The sequence below is a fragment of the Poecile atricapillus genome, chromosome 21, assembly GCF_030490865.1.
Source record: "Poecile atricapillus isolate bPoeAtr1 chromosome 21, bPoeAtr1.hap1, whole genome shotgun sequence".
Classification (NCBI taxonomy): Eukaryota; Metazoa; Chordata; class Aves; order Passeriformes; family Paridae; genus Poecile; species Poecile atricapillus.
The window spans coordinates 4,272,602-4,294,727 of NC_081269.1; the positions used below are offsets into that span (position 1 = coordinate 4,272,602).

Sequence of the window (22,126 nt, forward strand, 5' to 3'; positions counted from 1 at the left end):
CCAAAGAGTGCTCAGGTGTGATGTGGTCTGTGGGTACACAAATGTCCTTCCCCTCCAATTCCTGTGCCCTGCCAGAACACAGCTGAAGTTTCCCGTGGATCCCATCCATCCAGGCCATGGCTGGAAGCTCAGGACTCAACATCTGTTGGAGGCAGGAGGACCCAGGCTCACCATCCCTGTAAATATCTTTGCATTATCTTTCCCACTGCAGGGTTCCCTCACGCTCTCTTCTGTCTTAAGAAAGTCTTTTGGATCATTTTTCCCACAGCTGCAAAATCCAATGTGATTCTTATTATCATTCAAACACAGAACTGAGTTCCCCTGAGTCTCACCTAAAATAGCACCTTTAAAACAGGCACCACATGAATAATTCTGATGAAAAGCCAAGACACTGGAGACACATGTTAATTGAAATTTAAAAGTACACAGAACAAATGTTTCTCCTGATATATACATACATAAAATAGAAAATTAAAAATATAATTCATAGTACTAGGTCATCACAGGTAATAAGAGCTACAGAAATGCATTACAGAGTCCTCTGAATAAAAAATAAAGTCTGGAATTGCATTGCATTGAACTAATTTTGTTCACCTTGGGAAGAAATACTGACTTCTTAATTTTCTGAAGTGGTTGAATGCAAAAATTATTTCAGAAGAACTTCCAGTGTGGTAACTTTTTATGTAGGAAGATGCAGCAGCATGGAAAAGCCAAGGAGGAAAAGTAATGTTGTGACTGGAGCAAATATCCTCCATCAGGAATTATGTTTCTCCCCTGTTATTTCATGGGGAGGCACAGACACACAGTAATAAATAAACAGCAATAAACTCCAATTACACCCTGGGGACTGCACAGAGGAAAACAGACCAGGCAAAGCCACAGGGACCTGAGGAGGCTTTTCCCAGCTTTTGGGACCAAGCCTCCAGTAACACTGACAGTCAATGCAAAAGCTGCAAATGTACCCAGAACCTTGTTATTTCAAAATAACATACTTCATTTAGTCATCTTCGGAACTGAAATGCTTTGCTTTTCTCCACAACAAGAACTTACTTTTTTCAGTATACAAAATGAGTTTGTCATGAGTTAGAGATTCCAAAAACCAGCAGATTGGTATCACAATGACCTTAATTTTCCACAAATGGAAGAAACATCTCACATTTGACCTTTTTTTATCCAGTTAAACATCTTGAGCCAAGTTTGAGGAGTGTCAGGCAAACTTGGACAGCAACAGTTTGAGAGGCTCAGAACGGGCCCAGTGAAATAATCCCATTTATTTCAGCTCAGCTGCTCTGAATAAATGGGTTCAAGCCATCAGACTGTGTCACTGAAAGTTTGTGTTCCAGCTGGCTACAGCTGTCCAAAACAGCCACAAAGCTTTCAGCATCTACTGCTGATGCTTTTAACCTTCAGAAGAGTCACATGTCAAGCACAGCACAACTAAACAGAAGTTTCTGGCAAATCATCCATTTCTTCAAATGTATTCAGGGTGTTTTTGCTATTAGTTCTTGAATTATCTTGAATTTTGCTTGGATCTGTAAAAAAATGCATTGTAAACAAAACAGGATATGGTAGAAACTGTATAGGCAAGATCAGAGTTTTGCACCTTTTTGTTTGTTTGCTTTTTGCTAAAACCATGTATTTATTTAAAGAGCAAGCTCCCAGTTTGCTACCATATCTTCTACAGGAATTTTTCCACTCCAGAGGGAGCTCATTTCTCCAGGACACTCCTGCCCTGGCAGCAGATGGATGTCTTGGATTTCCTGGCTAAAATTTGTGTCATCCAATATATGTATATATTACAAAACTTGTTTGTCACCAACCCTCTCTCCAAGTCTTTAAAAGTAATTTAACAGCACTGCTATATTAACTATTAGTTTCTCTAGCAATAATGTGTGGTTTAATATAAGAGTTTATATTTTTAAAGGTATAAAACTGTATCAGAAAACATTTCTAAGAAGGAAAGATTCTGCATATAGAGTGTCAAAATTCCACAGTACCTGTTGGCCCTGGATCTTCATTAATAAATGAAACATGGGTTTTCCACTCAGTCCATTTCACTTCATTAATCCTGTTTACATTGTACATAAATTGTGTTATCACCATGCATTATCCCCCAGCTCCATCACTGATCTTCCCCCCTTTATTCCTTCCTGGGATTGTCACACTTTGCCACCTGCTTTGCTGGCACTAAAAGCCTGAATGTCTTTTGCACTGTCAGGCATTATATGAAAGTGAGAATAATATGAAGACTACTTCATAATTTCACACATTGTTAGTACAGTCTTGGAATATTTAAGTATTTGTCATTAAACCACACAGTTCTTTAATATGGTAATCATAAATTACCAATCAATTTAACTGTGATTGCGTTTAAGCTGACATTCAAAGGAGATTATGATAAAGTGACATTTACTGCAAGCAGATTTGATGCTTCTACAGTAAAAACATATGAAGATGAAAATCTTAACAAAAGATTGCCTACATAAAAATTTATGTATTTTCGCTATTTAAACATTAAATTGGTTACAACTGAAAAAACCCCCTTAATTATATTTTTGTGCATCTTGCATAATTTGTAGAGATAGAACTATTTTAAAGAGGGTTTTGAGGAGAAATAACCCTGAAGCAGCATAAAGAGAGCAGAATTGATAGCACATTATTCCAGCTTTGCTTTACCTTAAACACACCCTGGTGTCATTTTCAGCCACTTTGCACCGTTCTCCCAGCTGGAATTTTTTCCTCAGGCATTTTGGTAAGAATTTTTCAAATTCCAAAATAGTCCTGGCTCTCTATTGGCAGTAAATAGTAAAATGAGTATGGTTAGCCTTGGTCTGATTTCACAGCATGCACAGTTTGCAGTTTATAACAGGTCAAGCCTCCACCCACAGCAAACACCAAAAACAGAAAATCACTAAACAATTTGTGCAGACTGGGATTCAGATTCCTGGAAAAGTAGTGAAACACATCCTGTAACATATCCAGGGGAATGAAAGTTATGACAGTGCATGGGTTGGAAATCCAAGCCATGATATCACCTTTAGGATTGCTAATTCCAAAGTTAGTACAATTCTCTAATATTAGAATTACTTATTTCCATTATTCACATATAAAACCAAATGACAATTATCTTTAACATTTTTAACTTGTTGTGTCAGCATGAGGGCTTTAGTCCAAGCACCCCTCAAACAAACCTGGAGTTTCCAGATGTGTTCACTCTCCTTAGAAATATCTTCCACAGTTTCTCCCATTAAAGCAATCAGCATGTTCAAGAGAAGCACAAAAGTCAGCACAACGAAAGTTATGAGGAGCAGGAGAAACAGAACAGGGTACTTGGAATTCTGCTGGATCTCCAGGTCACCCAGTCCTAGGGTGAGCTTGAAAAGATCCATCAGGACAGGTCCCAGGCTGCTGTTGGAACGGCATTCCCCACCCTCCTGGCATGTCTCAATCAGGGCAGCAAGAGCTGAGGAGAAAGCACAAGGAAATTTCAGTCACAATCATTATTTGGGAGTATGGGACATTTTATCCCAAAGAATCCAAACTGCTTAAGAGAGCCAGAGCTGCCCAGCCACACAGAGCAGCCAGGTGACACTTCCAGGAAGCACAAGGAGCCCACAGCCAAATGAAATTCCAGGAATTTGAGACCAAGGCAAACGAATCATCTGTTCACATCTAAACTTAACATCCAGAAGAAACCCTAACCTGAGCTCTCATGAAAACAGGGTTCTTATTTGTAATAATGCTAAAATTTTTACTCACACAGAGCATCAGTGCTTTTCTCCAGTAATATTTACCTACGCCAAATCCCAGCAAAAACACGATATAGACAACTAAAAACTTTATCACATCTTGCAGGATGACCTGAAAATTGAATGAAATAGTTGACAAATGTTAAAATTCAGAACTAGTTTTGTGCTTTTGAATGCTGCAGGGATACTGGTGAGGCACACAGTGAAGCCTCAGACTGCTCTCCTTGAGCAAACAAACTCAAAGGCCTGATTTTTTATCTCAGGCCTGGTGTGTTCTCTGAAAGTGACTAATTCTGTACAATATAGACATTACAGATTATGATGCAATTAAATTACAGAACTACATTAGCTAGGATAAACACAAGCTACTCAAATATTTAATGTTATAAAAGTGTCAATATTAAGCTACAAACTAGTTCCTGCTGTTGAAGAAGAACAAAAAGTATGTTCTGGTGAAATAATGCATAAAAACTGGAAATAAGACATTTCAAAATGAACTATAAAATACATATAATTGCTGAATATATTTGACTTGGATTGTAGGACAATGGAGTATCATCAGGCAGGTAAAACAAAAGAGAAACTTGCCTTTTGAATCATCACACTGTAAATTCCCATGGACTGGAATCCTCTGGTGAAATAGAGCATATTGGCCCAGCCAAGGGCCATTGCCAAAACAAGACACACCAGGTGTTCTTTGTAGGAAAACAAGTACAAAAAGACAGAGAAGATCACAAGCAAAGCTTGTATAAAACTGTTAAAAAACAAACATATATGTAAAAGAGAAATTACTAGCACAAAACCAACAACAGAATGGAAAAACACGAAAACAAGATTTCTTTGCTCTCTAGGATTAATTTGTAATTTCATTCTGCTTTTTTATTCTTCCCATGAAATTGGCATTATAGTTTAATGATAAAATAGATTGATTCAAGTGATATAAGTATATTAACAAATAAGGATTATGTTTATTAAAGCGTAATTTAGGTAAACTATTCACTCCAAAACAGCTGCTCAATGCAGATTTTGCTGACAGCGACATTAAGAATCCTTACAATTTTCTTTGAAGCCATGTAATTGCAGCTTTAGCTTAATGAATTGAGAGAATCATTACAGATTTTCCACAAACAGGGAAGACACTGGCAGGTGGGAAAAACCCACTCCATGCACATCAACCCTAGTGTTGTTACTGACAGTGCAACCAATAAAAGCTGCAGGTAAACTTACATCCATCCCTCCAAAACTGATAATTTTGAGGAATAAAAGTGATAGCTGCTATATATCTGCTACAGGAACACATTCTCTGTGACCATGAGATAGAGAATTTTATATATAGTAAAAAAAAATATATATATATACATATATACACATATATATACACACATTTATATATATACACACATATATATTTATACACACACACGAGACTTACAATGCAAAATGGAACCAGGCATCAGAGAGAATTGACTGCAGGTCTGAGGGCCGGAGCAGGAAGATGGCCACACTCTGTGTAGGCAGAAACAGAAAATACAGACATGGTGGAAGAGAAAACAGACCTCAAAATCTGTTTTTCAAAATAATTTAACTGATGTTCTAAACTAACCTACCTACTGATAAGACATGGTAAATTCTAGAATTTTTTTTATAAAGCTGTAAATTCAAAGGTTAAAATTCTGTCATTTCTAACATAGTTTAAAAGTTACTACTTTTAATTACTTACAGTGCATGGCAAAAGTTATACCATGGGATTTTTTTTCATTACAACTTGCAATTCTTTTGTCCCTAAAGCCAATAATTTGACAAAACTGGTATTGTACAAATATCAGAACTCTGCATTGACAATTTGGAAAGCAAACATCCTTATATTTGTTTCACAGTTGTACTCAAATATATAACCAGGGTCATTCTGAATAAGTGATTGTGCCAAAGATTTGAAAATTACACATATCAAAGATACTCCATGTGTATTTCTGATAGCAGCAGAAGCATTTCATAAATTCAGAGAAGTTCTTTACAATTTAGCTGTATACTTGTTACTAAAAAAAAATAATTTACCTCTTTTATGGCTAAAAATATTGCTCCTAACATAACCATCACCTGTCCTGACAACTGCAGCCACCCCACTCCTCGGGTCAGAGCCAGTGGATAAGGAGGAGCCTGCAAGACAAATCCAGAAGGAAAATCTCAGTTCCATCCCTGAAGGGTAAAAGACAAAGCAACAGAAACCCTCATACTTGTAAACTCTCTGGTTTCACAATTTCTTCCCTTCCAGGGAGAATTTTCTTGATTTACACAATCGGCCCCTTAACAGAGGTGACTGAAATATCAGAAATTTCTTTCTTAAAGGAAGAACAAAATAGCCTCTTCTCACCTTTAGAAATTTCAGTCTTTGTATCATGTATTTGTATTTTAGGTCATTTCCACAAAATGCATATCTGATGCTCCCACACTGATGTGGGAGAATGTGGTCTCTCTATACCCAGATATTCCAATATCTGATCTTGTTTTAGCATTTTTAGTACAATTCAGGAAATACTATTGCCTTTTAAGTCAGAAAAATTTGGTGAGATTCAACTGGTGTACTCACTTTGTTTTCATTAGGCCTGTGGTAGGAAACCAGTGTTAATGTTACATTGTACAAGAAATAAAAACAGCAGGACATGAAAAACATGTGCCGTGCAAACTTCTTCCATTTCATCCTCAGAAGTGAGTTCAGGGGCTCCAAAGTCAGCATTTCATGGCGATTCTGAAGAAGAAAAAAAATAAAATTTAAATTTAAATATTTCAGCTTGCTGCCTGTAAGGAAACAGAATTTAAGGTGTGAATTTTGTGTATTTCATTCCACATTATCCTTTCTGCTCTAGAAATACCTCTGTGCTCAGGGATGTGCCAGACTCCTCTGAGATGGGACAAAGGAACGATTCCTCCTCCTGCTGGGATAAGCTGCCATTCCCAGCCAGGTGAATTATGACTGAGCTAAAACTCTCCTGTGAACTCCTGGTTCTGCTGCCTGTGGAAGTTTTGTGGCAGGGTTTGAATTCAGCAAATGTAAAACCCTGGCTTTGTGAATCAAACACTCCTAAACACCTAAAATACAAACCTGTCAAGTAAAGTTTATTTGGTCAGACCAGCTTGGCCATATTTACGTTCCTAAGTCAAATTAACGCTTCAAATGTAGGAAAAGACACTCCCAAAATAACTAACCTGTGTTGCAGGAACTGAATGGTTATTTGCTTACACCTGACATTATGCAGCAGCATAAAATTTATCCTGCTCCTGATATAAAAACTGAGAACCAAAGTTACTGCTCACAAGTAATTCAGTTGTTTGTAAGGCATCTAAAATGGGGATACTGCTAGAAAAAGAAATTTATATAAAAATAGGTAACTTACACCAATATTTGTATTATAGACAATGATTTCCAGCACTGAGTTGTCAGCAGTGGTATCCAGCTCTGTCAGATCATACAGAGAAGACTGAACAGGACCATAAGCCCAGTCTGTGAATTTTCTTGACAGGCTCCTGTTTGGCTTCTCTCTGATCTCTCTGCTCAGGATGTACTTCAGAATCTAAAACATGAACAGATCATTTGTCAGCAGCTGTGTTGTTCATGGGAAAGGAGAAAGCACATGAATGTACTTGCCCAAACTCCCACCTTTTACCTATAACATTTTGTACAGTTGTGCAATTTCATGTATTTGTACTTGTATTATTCAGTGAGAGGTGCTGGAGATGAAAAATCTAAGAAATAAGTTCAGTGTTTTTAATTCCTTCAGATCTTCTGTCAGAGATTTTTCTAAAGGATGAAAGCACAATTTTCCATGTGTTCATTTATGCCTTCCTTGAACTTAATTGCTTTCTAAATCATCCCATTCCCAGTTCTTTACACTACAGTTGATTTATGCAAACCAAATCCTACAGCAGTGCAACAGAGCAGTTCTATTGAGCTTTCTGAAATTGTTTGGTGGTAAAAGCAGAATTTCTGTACAACAGAAGGCTGGTTCTAAACAGCTTGTGTAGTTTGTACAGAGGAAGGGAGTTATAGAGAAACCTTGAAGCATAAAAACAACACTGCAATGGAAATATTTGTGTTTTGAACAAAATTAGCTCACCAAATACCGATACAAAACAGCATAACCAGCCTGGAAAGAGATGTGTCAGAGCACAAGTTTCTCTCAGGTGCTACTGAAATCACACTCACCTCTAATTTCCCAGTTTTTGCAGCTAATTGCAGTGGTGTCAAACCCTCCTTATTCTTGGTTGTTTCCAGATTTCTGTCTTTACTTTTCAGCAGAATCATGTCGTACATTCTCATCACAAAGTCATTCTGTGTTTTGGAGTCCTCTGCCACAGTAACTAATGCATGGAGGATATTGTTTCCTCTGGAATCCTGAGAGGAAATATTGGTCCTGGCATTGTCCATTAACAGCTCAATTATGTCTGGCTGGTTGGTACATGCTGCTAAAGCCAGTGCAGTCTCACCTACACAATCATAAAATGCAACAAGTGGTCATGTTTTATTTCAAGCATTCAAATCACAATAGAAAAGATTGTGTTAATCATCTTAATATGTGAGAGCACATTTATATATTGATTGTACTGGATTAAGCTCTTGTTTTATGGAAGTTTGGGGTATTCCTTTTTAACTTTTCCAGAAATATCTCAGTTCCAACTTACCAAAATAAAAGCCTTCATGCTTGTGTTTGGGATTAAAGAAAATACCCTGGGCATGAGCATTCACATCTGCTCCTTTTTCTATGAGGGTCTCAGTGATTTCATACTGTCTCCTCTCAATGGCAATATTTAGAGCTGTCTGGCCTGAAAGAGCAGATAGAGGAATTTAGAGCTGAGTCTCTCAAGCACACTCTGAAACATTAATGATGTTTCACAAAGGATGGCCCCAGTGATAATGAATAAAAGTTGGTTCAAGTGATTTAAACCATGATTATTTTGTGGAGGTTATGTTTAACTGTATACCTGAAACTGCTATCAGATGGCATTACCTTTATATGCTTCTTCTGTGTATGCTGCATTGATAAATCTCTCCAAAATGCCATTTTCCTCTGCAAAGGACAGGAGCATGTTCACTATCTCATTTGTGTTCTGGTTGATGTTCAACAGAGCTTTCATCAGACAAGTCTTGCCAGTGTCTGAAGCTGTGAACTTTTTCATCAGGTAATCTATAAGAGTGAAATTTGAGATTAGATCATTGTTATTTATTAAACTTCTGTTCATTAGGGGTGAAACCTGAGGGGTATAGGTGAACACAAACTATTTGCCAAACCACTACTCCATCCTGTTTTCTTTGTTCTCCAGCACCAAGGCAACCTTGGTTTTCCTGTTGGACATCCTGGTGCCGTAATTCCCAAATTCACAGGGAAATAAATACATTCCCCAGATCTGGGCTGCACCTGAGCTGCCAGAAGAGCTGCCAGCCCTCCCACAGGTGCCTGCAGAGCTCACCTGGCACAGGCAGGTTGGTGCAGGCACTCGATCGCTCCTTCAGCTCTGCCAGCAGCCGCTGCAGTTCCTCCACGTTCCCCTCAGACACCGCCCGGAACAGGTTTCTCTTCAGCTTCTTCCTGGCACTCGTCAGCTCAGGGCCTTGGCATGTGTTAGCACTGAATTGTGAGAAATCCTCATGAAACTTCTGGTGCAATTTATCCTGGTTTATCTTATTTTTTCAGAAGAGTAAAACCAAATACAATTATTCGGCCCAGACTACACGAACTTGCCCCACTTCCATGGATAGCTCAGAACATTTCCCACATTGCTTATATGCAGGTAAACGAGCTTTTGAGAGGGTGCTTTACTATAAACAGCACCTTTTTCAAGTATTTTGTGATTTTTCTCAGTTTATACATTTGTCTGGAATAAAGCCCAAGAAACACTTCTTTGCTCTGCCACAACTGACTGCTGTGCTGAAGTTACCTGGTGCTGTTCTCACAGCAGAAGAGAGCTCTTACACCACTTTCTGATCATCCTTTATTCTGGAAAAAGAATGATTTCATATTTCCCCCAAGCAGAAATACTCCATGCCTGATTGTGGCATGTAGGTCCTGTGTTGCCATCTAAAAAACACCCACTATATATAAAGAGTCCTCACACTAAATATGGAAATTGAGAGATTAGAGTTGTTTATTTCAACATTTAATTATTGAAGGATCAGAAAGGCATGCACACACATGACCTTTTTTCTAGAACATAACAGGAAAAGTAGGTAATATCTACCCTACCACAGATTTAATCAGTTTAAAATGTTCTGAGAAATATTTGTGTCTCCACTCACCCACAACTGTCAACGTTAGGGCTGTATTCAGTGGCATCATCCTGAATAGACTGTGGGGAATCCATGTCTTCCCCATTTCCAGATGCACTGCAGAGAAAGAAAAGCAAGTGTGCCAAGATATTAGCAAGGATTTTGGCAATTTGCATGAAGAAACAATCAATGGCAGGAGAGAATATCTACACTAGAGCTTATATTAATCCAATTTGACGTTGGCCTTTTAATTCTATCATTTTATCTCCCACATGGATTTTAAAGTGAGTGATAAAAATGAAGAGACTTGCAGGATTTTATTATATTTTTAAAAAAGACCACATTAGGAAAGCAATCTGCTTTGTGTTTTATTATATTATTTCACTACAGATCCTGAAACCGTGGGAACTTTTTTCTTTTTTTTAATGATCACTGCTTTTATGCATCACCCTGAATGCTTGAAGCTTACATTCTTCCTTTTCTCATGCTTAATTTGTCATCTGGCACAAAACAAGTGCTAAATCTGTAGCAGTGAGTGGGTTGCAAGCCCACAATGAAAGATTTACCTAAAGATTTACTACACAGAACACTGTAGGAAATTCAGGAGTGTTTTGTGTCTGACATGAATGAGAGAAAATGAGGACTGGGCCCTAAATAGATATTTAGGTGATATATTTAGAAGATTTTCAATGGCATTGATATTTTGCAATTGCTGAACATAATTTCCACACAGTCCTAAAAGCAGATCTGACTTAGAAAAATTAGGATAAATTAGTTCCTTACTTGTCTTTTTGCTTTCTCTAAGGTTCAGGTTGGATGAACTATCTCAGATTAATAATTTAGGGGAACCTTAGCTATTAATTATTGGCAAAACAGATGCATGGGCAGCACTGCTCTGCAGGTATTCCCTTCCCTTTGAAATAAAGCTGGGAGCTCTGAGTCCATTCTTGTTCCATCTGTCTCATCTGCAGAAAGCTGAGTAATGTGGTGACAAAGCACAAGTGCAGGTCACTTCCTGAATGAGAAGGGGAACTGTGGACACCTCTCCTTTGAAACCAAAATCATCCTGTCAGCCAATTCCTAAAAGCTGACCAGGCATCCTCAGACACAAAAACCTTTGGCCATTCTGGACTACTACCAGATTTGTGACATATTTCCCTTACTCATAATTATTGGCTGTTAGCACCCCACACATTTTTTTAAAATTAAGTGTATTCTTCCCAGTCATAATTTTTCTCAATTCATTCAGCATAAATGGCTGCTTTAAATATTTCAGATTCAGCATTTCCACATTTGATTGTTAATGAGCAATAGAGGGAAGACGTCAGCAGCCAGCTGGGAACAGTTTGCTAAATTAGGCTGTGGTCTTCACACAGCAGAAAACACCCAAATGAGAGCATGGAGTTTGTTCTAATACATCATAAATAAGCGGTTAAGAGTTTTAAAATATTGATTTTAAATTTATTCAGATCTGAGGCCTGATTTCTTCCATGGAAACAGCAGTAGATAAAACCAAAGATAAATCTCCAGTGAAGGTCTGTATTTGAACTGACCAAAAGCTGTGAAAAGTCTTGTGAAATCCTGGCACTGAAGCCCAAAGAGAATTAAGGGGAAGCTGCTGGGAAGAAAATAGATATATTTGCAGCAGGACCATTGCTTGTGCATCTGTAACTTACCACGGGCGAATATTTGAATCCATCGGTTTGGAAAACACTGGGGGAGAGGTGTTATTGGGAGTGGCATTGCTTTCAAAACCATCAATCTCCAGGAAAAAGTGGGAACTGTTGAAGACAGTACATTTAAAAAAAAAAAACGGTGATAAAAGGCAAGCCCAACCATAAACCAAGAAAAGAACTACCAAGGGCAAGCTTGACAATTTATCTCTCCTGGCATTAAACCTGAGCTGGAGCAGAGGCTTATCTGCTTTCCCCTGAGGGGATCCCAACCTCCAGCCTGTGCCCAACTCTTCCAGGCTGGCAGATGGGCAAAATTCCCAAGGTATTTTTAGAACACATGGCATCAGATCCTGACACATGTGAGCAGCAATCTCTAAACCAGCCTTGCACCCAACTCCTGTCAGTGTCCAGCCACACAAAAATGCATTTTTTTTTTTATCCCAGTCCCTGCTCTTCCAGCCAGGAGCCCTCAGGATGGATCATTTCAAACACATTAGCAGTGATAGTGATTAAATCAAAGTCTGAAAGGTCACTCGTTCAAGTGACAGGAATTTCCACCAGCCAGAGCTGAATGTGTCCTCCTTCCTGCATGACATTTAAGTTTTCCCTATAAATAATTATATAAATATTTATAGTGAAAAAGAAATAAAATTTGGAACAGCACAGAAAAAGTGACACAAAAAGAAAGATTTCACCTTTTAAAAACCTGCAGAGTTGAGAGGCAAAAATCAGTGGCTTGGTTCTACTGGATCTCAGTAAAACATCGCTACAGCTCACCACAGGCAGAGGAGTTTCAGTGCTGGATGCAGCAACTCCCACAGGGGCTGTTGTTCAGCAGCTGCCTTACATTTCTAAAATGTTGCAGTAGTCACCTGGAAAACCTTTCCAATTCACCTAATATTTATGGGTTTGTCCAGAGGGCTTTTTTTTTTCTAACTTCATCTTCCCCAGAAAATCTTGTTGAAGTGAAGTGCTTACATTGATGGTAAAATGCAGAGTATTTTTAGGACACTGGTGAATAACCTGCTGATATTTGCTAAAAATAGCAGTATCTAATTCATCTCATTTTCCAAGGCCTCGATAATGCAGGTGTTAACTCTGGAATCCAATAACTGTTGGGGCTGACAGACCTCACCTCTCCTGCCTTGGGGCTTACCTGGGGGATCTCATGGGGAGGGGGAAAAAAGCCACCCCAAAAGCTACGGTACAAAGCAGGGTGCCATCAAATAGCCAGGGGCTGACGTGGCCAGGAGCTCTACCCACAGCCATCAGCAGGCTCTGACAGCCTCCTCCCCGCCTGCCCCTCGGATTTCCTGTGCTTAATTACAGATTTAGTCCACCCACATTCCAGGAGCTTCCAGCAGGGAATGCCACTGTCTTTCAAAAAAGTGAATATTGCCAATACACGCTGAGAGTGAGAAATGCCACCCTAGGAGTGCTGGTGGGGAAGCGAAGGGAGAGTTTTGAAGGAACAGGATGAAGCAGCATTGGAACATATAATTAATAGAGTATGTTAAAGCCCTGCATTAAAATCCACGTAATCTCGGTGCTGTGTGTTACAGGAATGCTGCCAGCCACACCCTGAGCTCTGGTTTGAGAGGTGGGAAAAACCCCAAGGTTACTGTTCCTGAGGCCACAATGAATGGGAGATAGGAGTTAAGTAATTGAGGGTTTGGCTTTGGCAATATTCCTATAATTCCACAATCTGATATGGAATTGCCCCTTTTTGAAGTGCTGGGGTTATCATGAGCTGTTCAGACACCTTGTCTCCCCCCATACCCACCAAAGAGTTCCTGTTCTTGAATTTAATGACAAAAAGACAAAGTGGACCACCCAGGCAGTGGATCTCAAATAACTAATGGCACCATTCCTATGAAAAGTGATTCCTCTGATTATTGAGAATTAGAAATGTCAGAACAGCCACAATTGGCCAGGCCTTCAAGAGTTTCAGAAATTGCCATAATAACCAGTAATTATCCAGAATGAAAAGTATATGAATGAAAATTCATCCTCTCTCTACAGTAACTTAGTTGACTTCATAGTATCAGGCAGGAATTATAGCTTTCATTTCCCCATTCATATTAAATACAAACCTTCAACCCCTTTATTAATTCTCTAATATCAATTATGAATGAAAGTGAATATTTTATAAAGCAGCAAAAAAGTCTCATTAATCAGACTAATGAAAAATAGAGTGAATTTAGGTTTCTGTTTGTGATAGAATTTTTCAAACCTCCTGCTCTCCCAGCCCTCTGCCTCTCCATAATCTGTCACATTTCCGTGTGAGGCTAAGTTTGAAATGCTCCCTTTCTTCAGGCCAACATCTCTTACATAAAACCTGGTGTGTTCTTCCATGTGATCTCTTAAAAAAAGATCACCTTATACCAAACATAAACCATCAGATTCTTCTGAGGTTATAAAGATGTTGGTGGGATTTCAGTGCAAAGATCTCCTAAAGGAGATAAAGCAGGGAGTTTTAGTGGTTTAGACTGAGCTGGAGTCCTACCTTTTCTTGGTGGGAGTGCCTTCAGTCACCTTTTTCTCTTGCTGGTTTGCAGGGGGAATTCCAGGTGGGTTTGTTTTCTTGCCCATTAGTGGAACAATTTCGTTGTTATCTTTAATCATGTTTCTGCAGTAGAGAGACCTCAGTTACTTGACTCTTGTTTGAAGGAAGTGTGGTGACCAAATTACCTGTTTACAGTCTCTTCATGTGTAAACACAAATATTGATTATTTTTTCCCCAAAGTTCCTCATTTTTCAGCTGTTAAGCACACACCCCCTCCATTTCATGCATCAGATCTGGAGGGTTACACACATAACTCATTAAATTTCAGTCTATGACAAGTGCCATTAAAAGTGGTACCAGGAGAACCATAAATTCAAGCCTAAATTAAACTGAAGGGAGCCTGTCAGTCACAGTGACAGTGTGTGTTATTTACGGAAATAGAACACAATGACTTTTATAAGTAGCTCTAAAGTTGGGCATCTTAACAGTTAATCTGGGCAGTCTGCTCTTGGTCAAGATAATTTCAGAAAAGTGGTGAATTCCATTAAGATTTGTGCAACAGAATATATATAAAGGAAGGTTCCAGATGTGAAAAGAACAAAGAAAAATCCCTGGAAGTTTTCACTGCATTGGAACAGCAGACTGAAATTGATGCCCAAAGTGAACTGAGCTAAATTGTCACATGGATAACATCCAGGATTTGTGTCCTGGTGATTTACCAACATTTCCTCAGGAAAAAGCAAAAAACAACATGATTCTGCTGGATGGAAATGACCACCAGCACATGACACAGAAGGATCTTGATGCATGTTACCTGCCTGGGAACACCCACAGCATGAATTCTGTAAGGAATAATGAATTATGGATAACTATCTCCCTGTTTCTCAATCTAGTACTCAAGGGCATCACTTTAAATGGCCCAGGATAATTTGAAAGCAAGAAGATGAATTCAGGACACATTAAAATTCACTGAATGTAAAACCAGGAAGATTTATGAGGTCAGGGATCCATTCCCAAGGAAATCAGGGGAGTAGCCTCTATACCCAAGGACAAATGGTAAAAATAATTTGCCTGCAAAGTTTAAACAAAATCAACTACACATTTTTCCCCCTTCCTACTCCACTTGCATTAATATGACAAATTTGTGTACAAACACAAACTTTCTGCTCCTGTCACAGTACTGTTAGTGTGCCTTAGCACCAGGATTCCTTCATTATGGGAGTGTCAAGATACAGGATGCAGATTGTTTGAAAAGACATGACACCTGGTATGAGAGAGGAGCCAAGAGTATCAAATACACTGGTATTTGAGGTAAAGGCTATTAATGCACAAACAACAAATGTTTAATTATGGCAATTTTCAAGAGGACTTTACAGAGGACTGAGAATTTACAGGGTCCAAACACTCCTGAGTGCAGCTGTAATCTCTTTGCACCCTATGACATAGGAACTTGAAACATTGGAACTTACTTGGACTCCTTATCTAGCAAAGGCTGGCTGAAGAAACAGGCATGAAAATAACACACCATCAGCAGGTGTGTACACAATACATTCCTAGTTTGGATGTACTCCCTAAGAATTCATACCACAGCTTTCAAGAAATAATTTATAAAGGGAAAAATATTTTTACTTGCCTACGAACTACATCACAGCTTTTAGTAAATGCAGAGAAGAGCTGAGCTTGGAGATGACACGGTGGCAGCGGGATGAAGAGGTTTGTCTGTGCCACTGGAAATGCCACTCACATAGTCCCCAGACACATGTCGTGCCAGTGAATACACTGATAAACACTTAGTCTAAACACAGCTAAAACAAATTACTGTTGTCTTGTTTAGTTCACCAATAATTCTGTTATTTGCTTCTTACCAAGTACTTAAAGAATACAAAACTGTGTGTGGGCAAAGACATCTCCCACCCCAAAGAAGAGGCAAATGGGATACTTGACATAAACCAAATAAAAGAGGACCATGGTGGTGATAGACATTAAATAGCTTCACAAAATAAGTGACTGGAAAGGAAAATAGTTGGGAACAGATTGAAAAGTCCAAAAGTCAACAAAAGGAGTTGCCAAGTTGAGAAGGGCACAGCCGGGTGCGGTGTGAAGGCAGAGGGGTGGGAGAGAAGAATTAAGAGCTGGAGGAATAAAGATCAAGGTTAAATTCCCAAATTCCTCTTGTTTGTGAGTGATGCTAGAGCTGCTCAGAGATGGCAACACCTTCCTGCAAGGGCAGCAGCTCAAAGCTTCATTTACAGTCAGTTTTCACCACAGAGATTTCAGCAGTGACTGGAGAACAGACTGCACCTCTGAGGAGAGGTGGGAAATAATCAAACAGCACTGAAGCTGTATTGGATGATGATGGACTGCTGAACCATCAGTGATGTAAGGAAGCAATTTGGAAAGGAAAAAGAGGACAGATTTCCTTAAGTACAGAGGGAGTAGGCTTTCAAAAGCACAGAGACTGTATCCCTGTCAAAAAGTCGATTTAAAATGAGCTCTCAGCCTGCCCAAGTAAATAACTGCAGGCACCATAGCAGAAGAACCTTGTTACAGTGCTGAGGTAGCGTCTGCTTCATTTTTAATCACAATTAATTGTGTGCTGAGATGAAAACTAAGCTGGGCTTTCATCAGCAGCTTCCAGCACACCATCATTTTCTGTAATCTCTGACAAATAGAGGAAGCAGCAGACTGAAAAGTGTCAGATCCAAGCAGTGTAGTTTACGCAACCTGATACAGAATCTTGTCTTTGGTTGTAACTATTTTCTACTCCCATTATCTCCTTAATTGTCACTTACAGGTCGCCAGAGAAGTGGCTTATTTGAAGTGGCCAGCAAGATAAAAACCCTGCATTCATTTATAGTATTAAGAATTACTTTGAAAGGGATCTGAGGAGTTCGTATCTGACCTCCAGTGTGCTGGGGGTAGGAAAAAGGAATTTATCTGTGATGGTGAATGGGATTCTGCCATTCCTACACATTATCACAGACTCACCTTCTGCTTATCTGAGAACAAGAAAACTCACACATATCTGTATCTTTATATCTCAGTAACAGTTTGTATGAAGTAGCTAAAGAGAGAATCCTACAAATCAGAAGAAACACTCAGCTCTGATGCTGTGGCACAAAGGTCTCCCCTTCCCTGGGGGCAGAGAAGGGGAAATGACTTCCAAGAGCTGTTTCATTCACAGGCTCCTCAGAACAGACCATGACACTTTCCAGCACCTACGACCTAATTCTTACCGGCCCATAAAAAATAAATCCCCTCTCTGAGGGGAAAGCTGATAAAACTTCATTCTGACTTTACTGCATTATTTATGAGTCATATCAACAGAAAGTTATACTTGGTAGGGAGAGCTTCATCTTCCAGTAAGATTATTAAACTTTTGAGAGGGATTCATAGACTTCAGGTGCTACCAAAAATGCTCTTCTTGGTGAGAAATTTTCACTTTCCTATGAAGGTTTTTCCTAACAGAAATTAAAAAAAAAACCTCTGAAAAGCAACTTTTTTCCTTGAGGAAAAATTATTTGAGATTATTTATCTGCCTATTTCTGAATTTAAAATAATATTTAATAAAATAATATTATTTAAATAATTACATTAATAATGATTAAATTATATTATTTAAATAATAAAATAAATTATTTTAATTTTAAAAGGTTTTTCTGAGTTGAAATAGCTTATTCTAGAACTTATATTTGACTTTCAGTGGTCACTACAGGAGCTGATACTTTTGTTGAAGATGATGAATGTATTAGCATTTTGCTTGTATGATATTACATTTTGGATCCCCTTGGCACAGGAATTAGGCAGTGCAACAGTGTTCCAGGCTGACAAACAAATTAAATTAGGCCTGTCCTTCTTCACTCCAGAATGCCCAAAGAAATAGCATGGCACAGCTCAGGAGAGCCATTTACAGACTAGAAAAACAGAAACGAGCACAACAGAAACACATTCTCTGTGTGAAGGATAGGTTTCACCTTTGTGCCTGGGAGATCTCCCTCTCTCCAGAAGCATCACACCCCAAACACCCCTGGAGCACTCACCCTGCTCACAACACCTCCATGTCGGCGTGGACGGACCTGGGCGGTGAAAATCAAAGCAAGGCCCCACTGACAACATCCAAAACTCATCTGCCGAAGGAACAAAACCACGTTTGGGCTCCAGACTATCCTAAAAACACAAAACCACCCCGCTCCAGGCATCCGGTGTGCTCAGCTGAGAAGCAGAGCCAGGGAAGTGCTGAGGAACCACAGCTGTACGGGGTTTGCTCCATCTGAAATTAGGGAGCAGGGAGAAACTGGCCAGACAACAACTCTTGACTTCAGAGCTGCCAAAGTGGGATGACACACAGGCAATAATTACACGCTGGAGTGTTACTAAAGCTGAGTTGCCCACAGGTGACTTCATGGCAGCAGTGGAGTATCTCAGGTGATCACTGCTCTGCAGTTTACTTGCTGTTTGCAAAGGAAAATGGTTATGCATCTGCATTTGGGTTGTAAATGACACCTTTATGTCATGCTCAGTTTATTACCTAGCATGAACCTACTCAGAAGGCAGAAAGAAAAAAACAAGGAAATGATCCCAAGTGCTCCAGCAAGCAAAAATATTTGCTGTTACTTGGAAAATTTACAAACTACATTAGAAAATCTTACGCTTTCACAGTGCTGTCAGGGGAAAGGGGGTGGGTGTGTTTAAGTTTTTCCCTACCTGTAAAAGTTTTTAATGAGTATGTCCCTACAGAGGCTGAGGGAACACAACCAGTTTGGTTTCACATCCCTGTGACAGGTAATGGCTTTTCTCCTTTGCTGTTGAGCAATGGTGAATGCAGGATTCTGCTCTGGGACATACCAGAAGAGTGACCGTAAGTTCTTCTGGTCTTTTTATAGAATCTTTGCATTATCACCAGAAATAGGGTGTGAAAAACTCAAATGTCTTCACAGTCAAACCTGCAAGGTGTATTTACAGCTGCTGGTCTTGACTTAATTATTAGATAGGAGTTTAAGAGGAACTATGTAGGCAGCAAAACAGGAATCTTTTTTTTAGCTGTAGGCAAGGGCAAAAAAAAAAGTCAAGTCCACATGGTGTTTTTTGGTAGGAGGTAGATCAAAATTTGGAAGTAAAACCAAAATATCTTTGGATATTGCAACATAGACATTTTAATCCAAAGACTGTGGCATTAAAATACATTTACAAACTTAAGATAAGCTCCTCATGTTCATAAAATCTATTTAAAAACGGGTCTGCTGAGTGTCACATTTGCTTCAGACCTTGTGTGAAATGCCAGGAGCACTGCACAGTTCCTGGTAATGAATCAGCTCCCCAGGAGCTGCGTGGGGAAAGGGGCTGTGCCTGGGCTGGTTGGATTTGGCACTGGGGCTCCCTTTGGTTGGAGATGCTGAACACACATCCAGCTCTGCCTGACACAAATTCCTGCTCTGTTCCAATTCCTGCTCTGTGCCAGTGAATGTTGTTCACATCTTGCCAAACGCCTGAACTAAACTGTGACAACCCAGAGGCAGCTGCTTTGCTGGTCTTTTAGCTGCTGGTGTAAGAACCTGGAATAAGGACTGGATCCTGCCATTCCCTCCTGCCTGTGAGAGCATCAGCTTGGTTCTCAACACAAACTGCAAGAAATTGTATAAATGAAGTCGCTCTGAGGATGCAAATAGGCAAAGCCACATGAAATCTGGGTGAAGGTGCACTTGAGGACTTTTGCTTTACCTCTGGCCAGCCACAGTAACAGAAATCCTTTCGCTACGGAAAGAAAATGAGTTTGGCAGCAAGCAGGACTTTGAACTTGGAAAGCAGCTATATCTGAAAGCACCCAGATCTGTGTGGTTTAGCAGAACACAGGACCTAGCAGCAAGGTCTATTTATAATGTTGTGGCAGTTATCCAGAGAGGAAAAACTGGGACAAGCTGCAGCAAGAGAGGCAGAGCCCTGCTCCCAGCCTGCCCACAGAAAGTGCAGGGACTGCAGGAGCTGTGAACAGCTCACACACAGCAGCTCCACTCCATCCTGCCTGCCCTGGGAACAGCTGCTCCTTGCACTGTCAGGGCAGCCTTGACCCCCTGAACCCCAGTGTGGCCTTTCCTCTGCAGCTCTCAGATCTGAGGAGCAGGAACCCTGCCTCTTCCTGGCTGACCTCCCTGAAAATAGAATTTTGGGGTGCTGTGGGCCTGAGCTGGGCTGCTTATGAGAACAGACTTGAGAGCCACGAAATGAGAGGCAGAGCTACAGTCAGTCACATCTGGGCAAACATTTTCTTCCAGTTTTAATCATTAACCTACTCAGCCTTTTTGTTCCCTGCTCCACCCTGATGTTTCTGACAAGGGCAGCATTTTTCAGGAGCCGCAGAGGGTTTAGCAAGAGGTTTTGTCATGACCATTTTATAGAGTTTTACAGAAGTCACAAGCTGCTTCAGCTACTGAAGAGACGTCATAAGAGATGTCAAATTAATCAAGAACATCAATAACATGCATCTCCTATTAAAAATTACTTGGAAGTTTCAGCTTTGGACAGTCTGTGCAGCACAAATAAGCATCAGAAGCCCTATGTGGCATTATTTTGTTTTGCTAGCAAGTGTTAGACTCAGTAGAAACTAAAATGAACAAGATGAAGGAAACCCCAGATGGAGGGAATGAGCACTTGGAGATGTTCCATCTGACATTAGTGAGTCAGAGCTGCATTTGCTCTTCTGCTGATACAGGACACCATCTCAAACATCACCAAGTTTGCACTACTGCAAACTCACATTAGAAGTTATTCAGATTTTATATTTAATTCTGTGATTTTCAGTTCCCCAACAGAGTCACTAAGGGGAAAAGCCATTACCTAAATGTATTTTTGATCTTGGGTAACATCAAGAATAATTGTAAATTACTTATTGTCATCATTCCATTCCCCAAGCTCCTTAAAAATAATCCAAAATACAAGAATTAAAACACTGAGCATACCAGTAGCAGCCCACTTCCCCTGAGCATAGTGTTCAATTGATTCACAGGAATCTCCCATGATTTTTCACTGTGCTCTCCTCATCCCTCCCCTGAGAGTTAAACTTGTCCTGGGATCACCTCTGTGTGCTAGTACACAAAGAGCTTTTCACACCTCTCCAGACAACTGAGTAGCATTTGCAAACACTTATGCATTATGTTCATAAATTGCAAGATAAGAGGCTGCTTTATGAAGCTGAGCAACAGGAAAATGAATTAGCCTGCAAGCGGATGACTATCACCTACAGGAGACAGCCTTGTGGGAAGTCATTCCAGGAAAACACTGGGATATCACTTACCAGTTGGAGCAGTCTGGGCTGCAGGGACAAGTCAGCCTCTTTATCAATGCTGTGATGCATTTTTGCACAGCACCCATGCCTGGAGATCTGATTCCCAAAGATTCCTGCCAGAAAAGAACAGTCCCATGCACTAGGGAATGGAGAAGGGTTGTTGGAGCCTCCATCACAAATATATTCCCTGCAACCATGGCACTGTGTAGTTTATTTTTTCTGCTTGGGCAAAAAAAATCGTTATCCTAATTATTTTCTATTCTTCCAAACTGCATTTCCTGGACCCAGTTCCAGCAGGTCTCCAGCTGCTGCCCTGAGTGTCCTGCACAGTGAGCAGCTCCCCTCATGACACTCCTCAGTCTGTCCCTGCTGTTACCTTCCTCTCCTCAGCAGGGAAAATGAACATTTTTATTCTGCATTTGAGCAGTGCCCCACTGAATCATAGCCAGGGCTCACATTAAGAGAACAGAAGAGCAAAGAAAAGCCTGATCCTATATCTCAGCTTCTACACACTTCCCCCCAGCCAAAATACCCACAGCTGCCTCCCTTCCTCCCTTATTATACCCTCTCCCCACCTGACAGAGTGCTCACTTCCAGCTGCATCTCCCTAATTCCCACATCTGTGGCCAATTCCCTATACAGGGATGGGCTCAGTAA

General features: G+C 40.0%; 1 protein-coding gene across 1 annotated transcript; it reads right to left on the minus strand.

Annotated features, from left to right (window-relative positions):
• Positions 1-1,082: 1,082 nt before the first annotated feature.
• Positions 1,083-14,309, minus strand: TRPV3 (transient receptor potential cation channel subfamily V member 3). The gene is made up of 17 exons (XM_058854420.1): positions 14,191-14,309; positions 11,685-11,789; positions 10,039-10,125; positions 9,213-9,370; positions 8,753-8,929; positions 8,427-8,567; positions 7,951-8,231; positions 7,142-7,318; positions 6,337-6,495; positions 5,805-5,906; positions 5,182-5,255; positions 4,338-4,503; positions 3,795-3,861; positions 3,192-3,463; positions 2,677-2,789; positions 1,998-2,068; positions 1,083-1,532 (listed from the first exon to the last, which is right to left on the minus strand). Exons 1-17 carry the CDS (start codon positions 14,307-14,309, stop codon positions 1,438-1,440), a joined length of 2,364 nt encoding a protein of 787 aa, XP_058710403.1. The 3' UTR covers positions 1,083-1,437.
• Between the last annotated feature and the right edge of the window lie 7,817 nt (positions 14,310-22,126).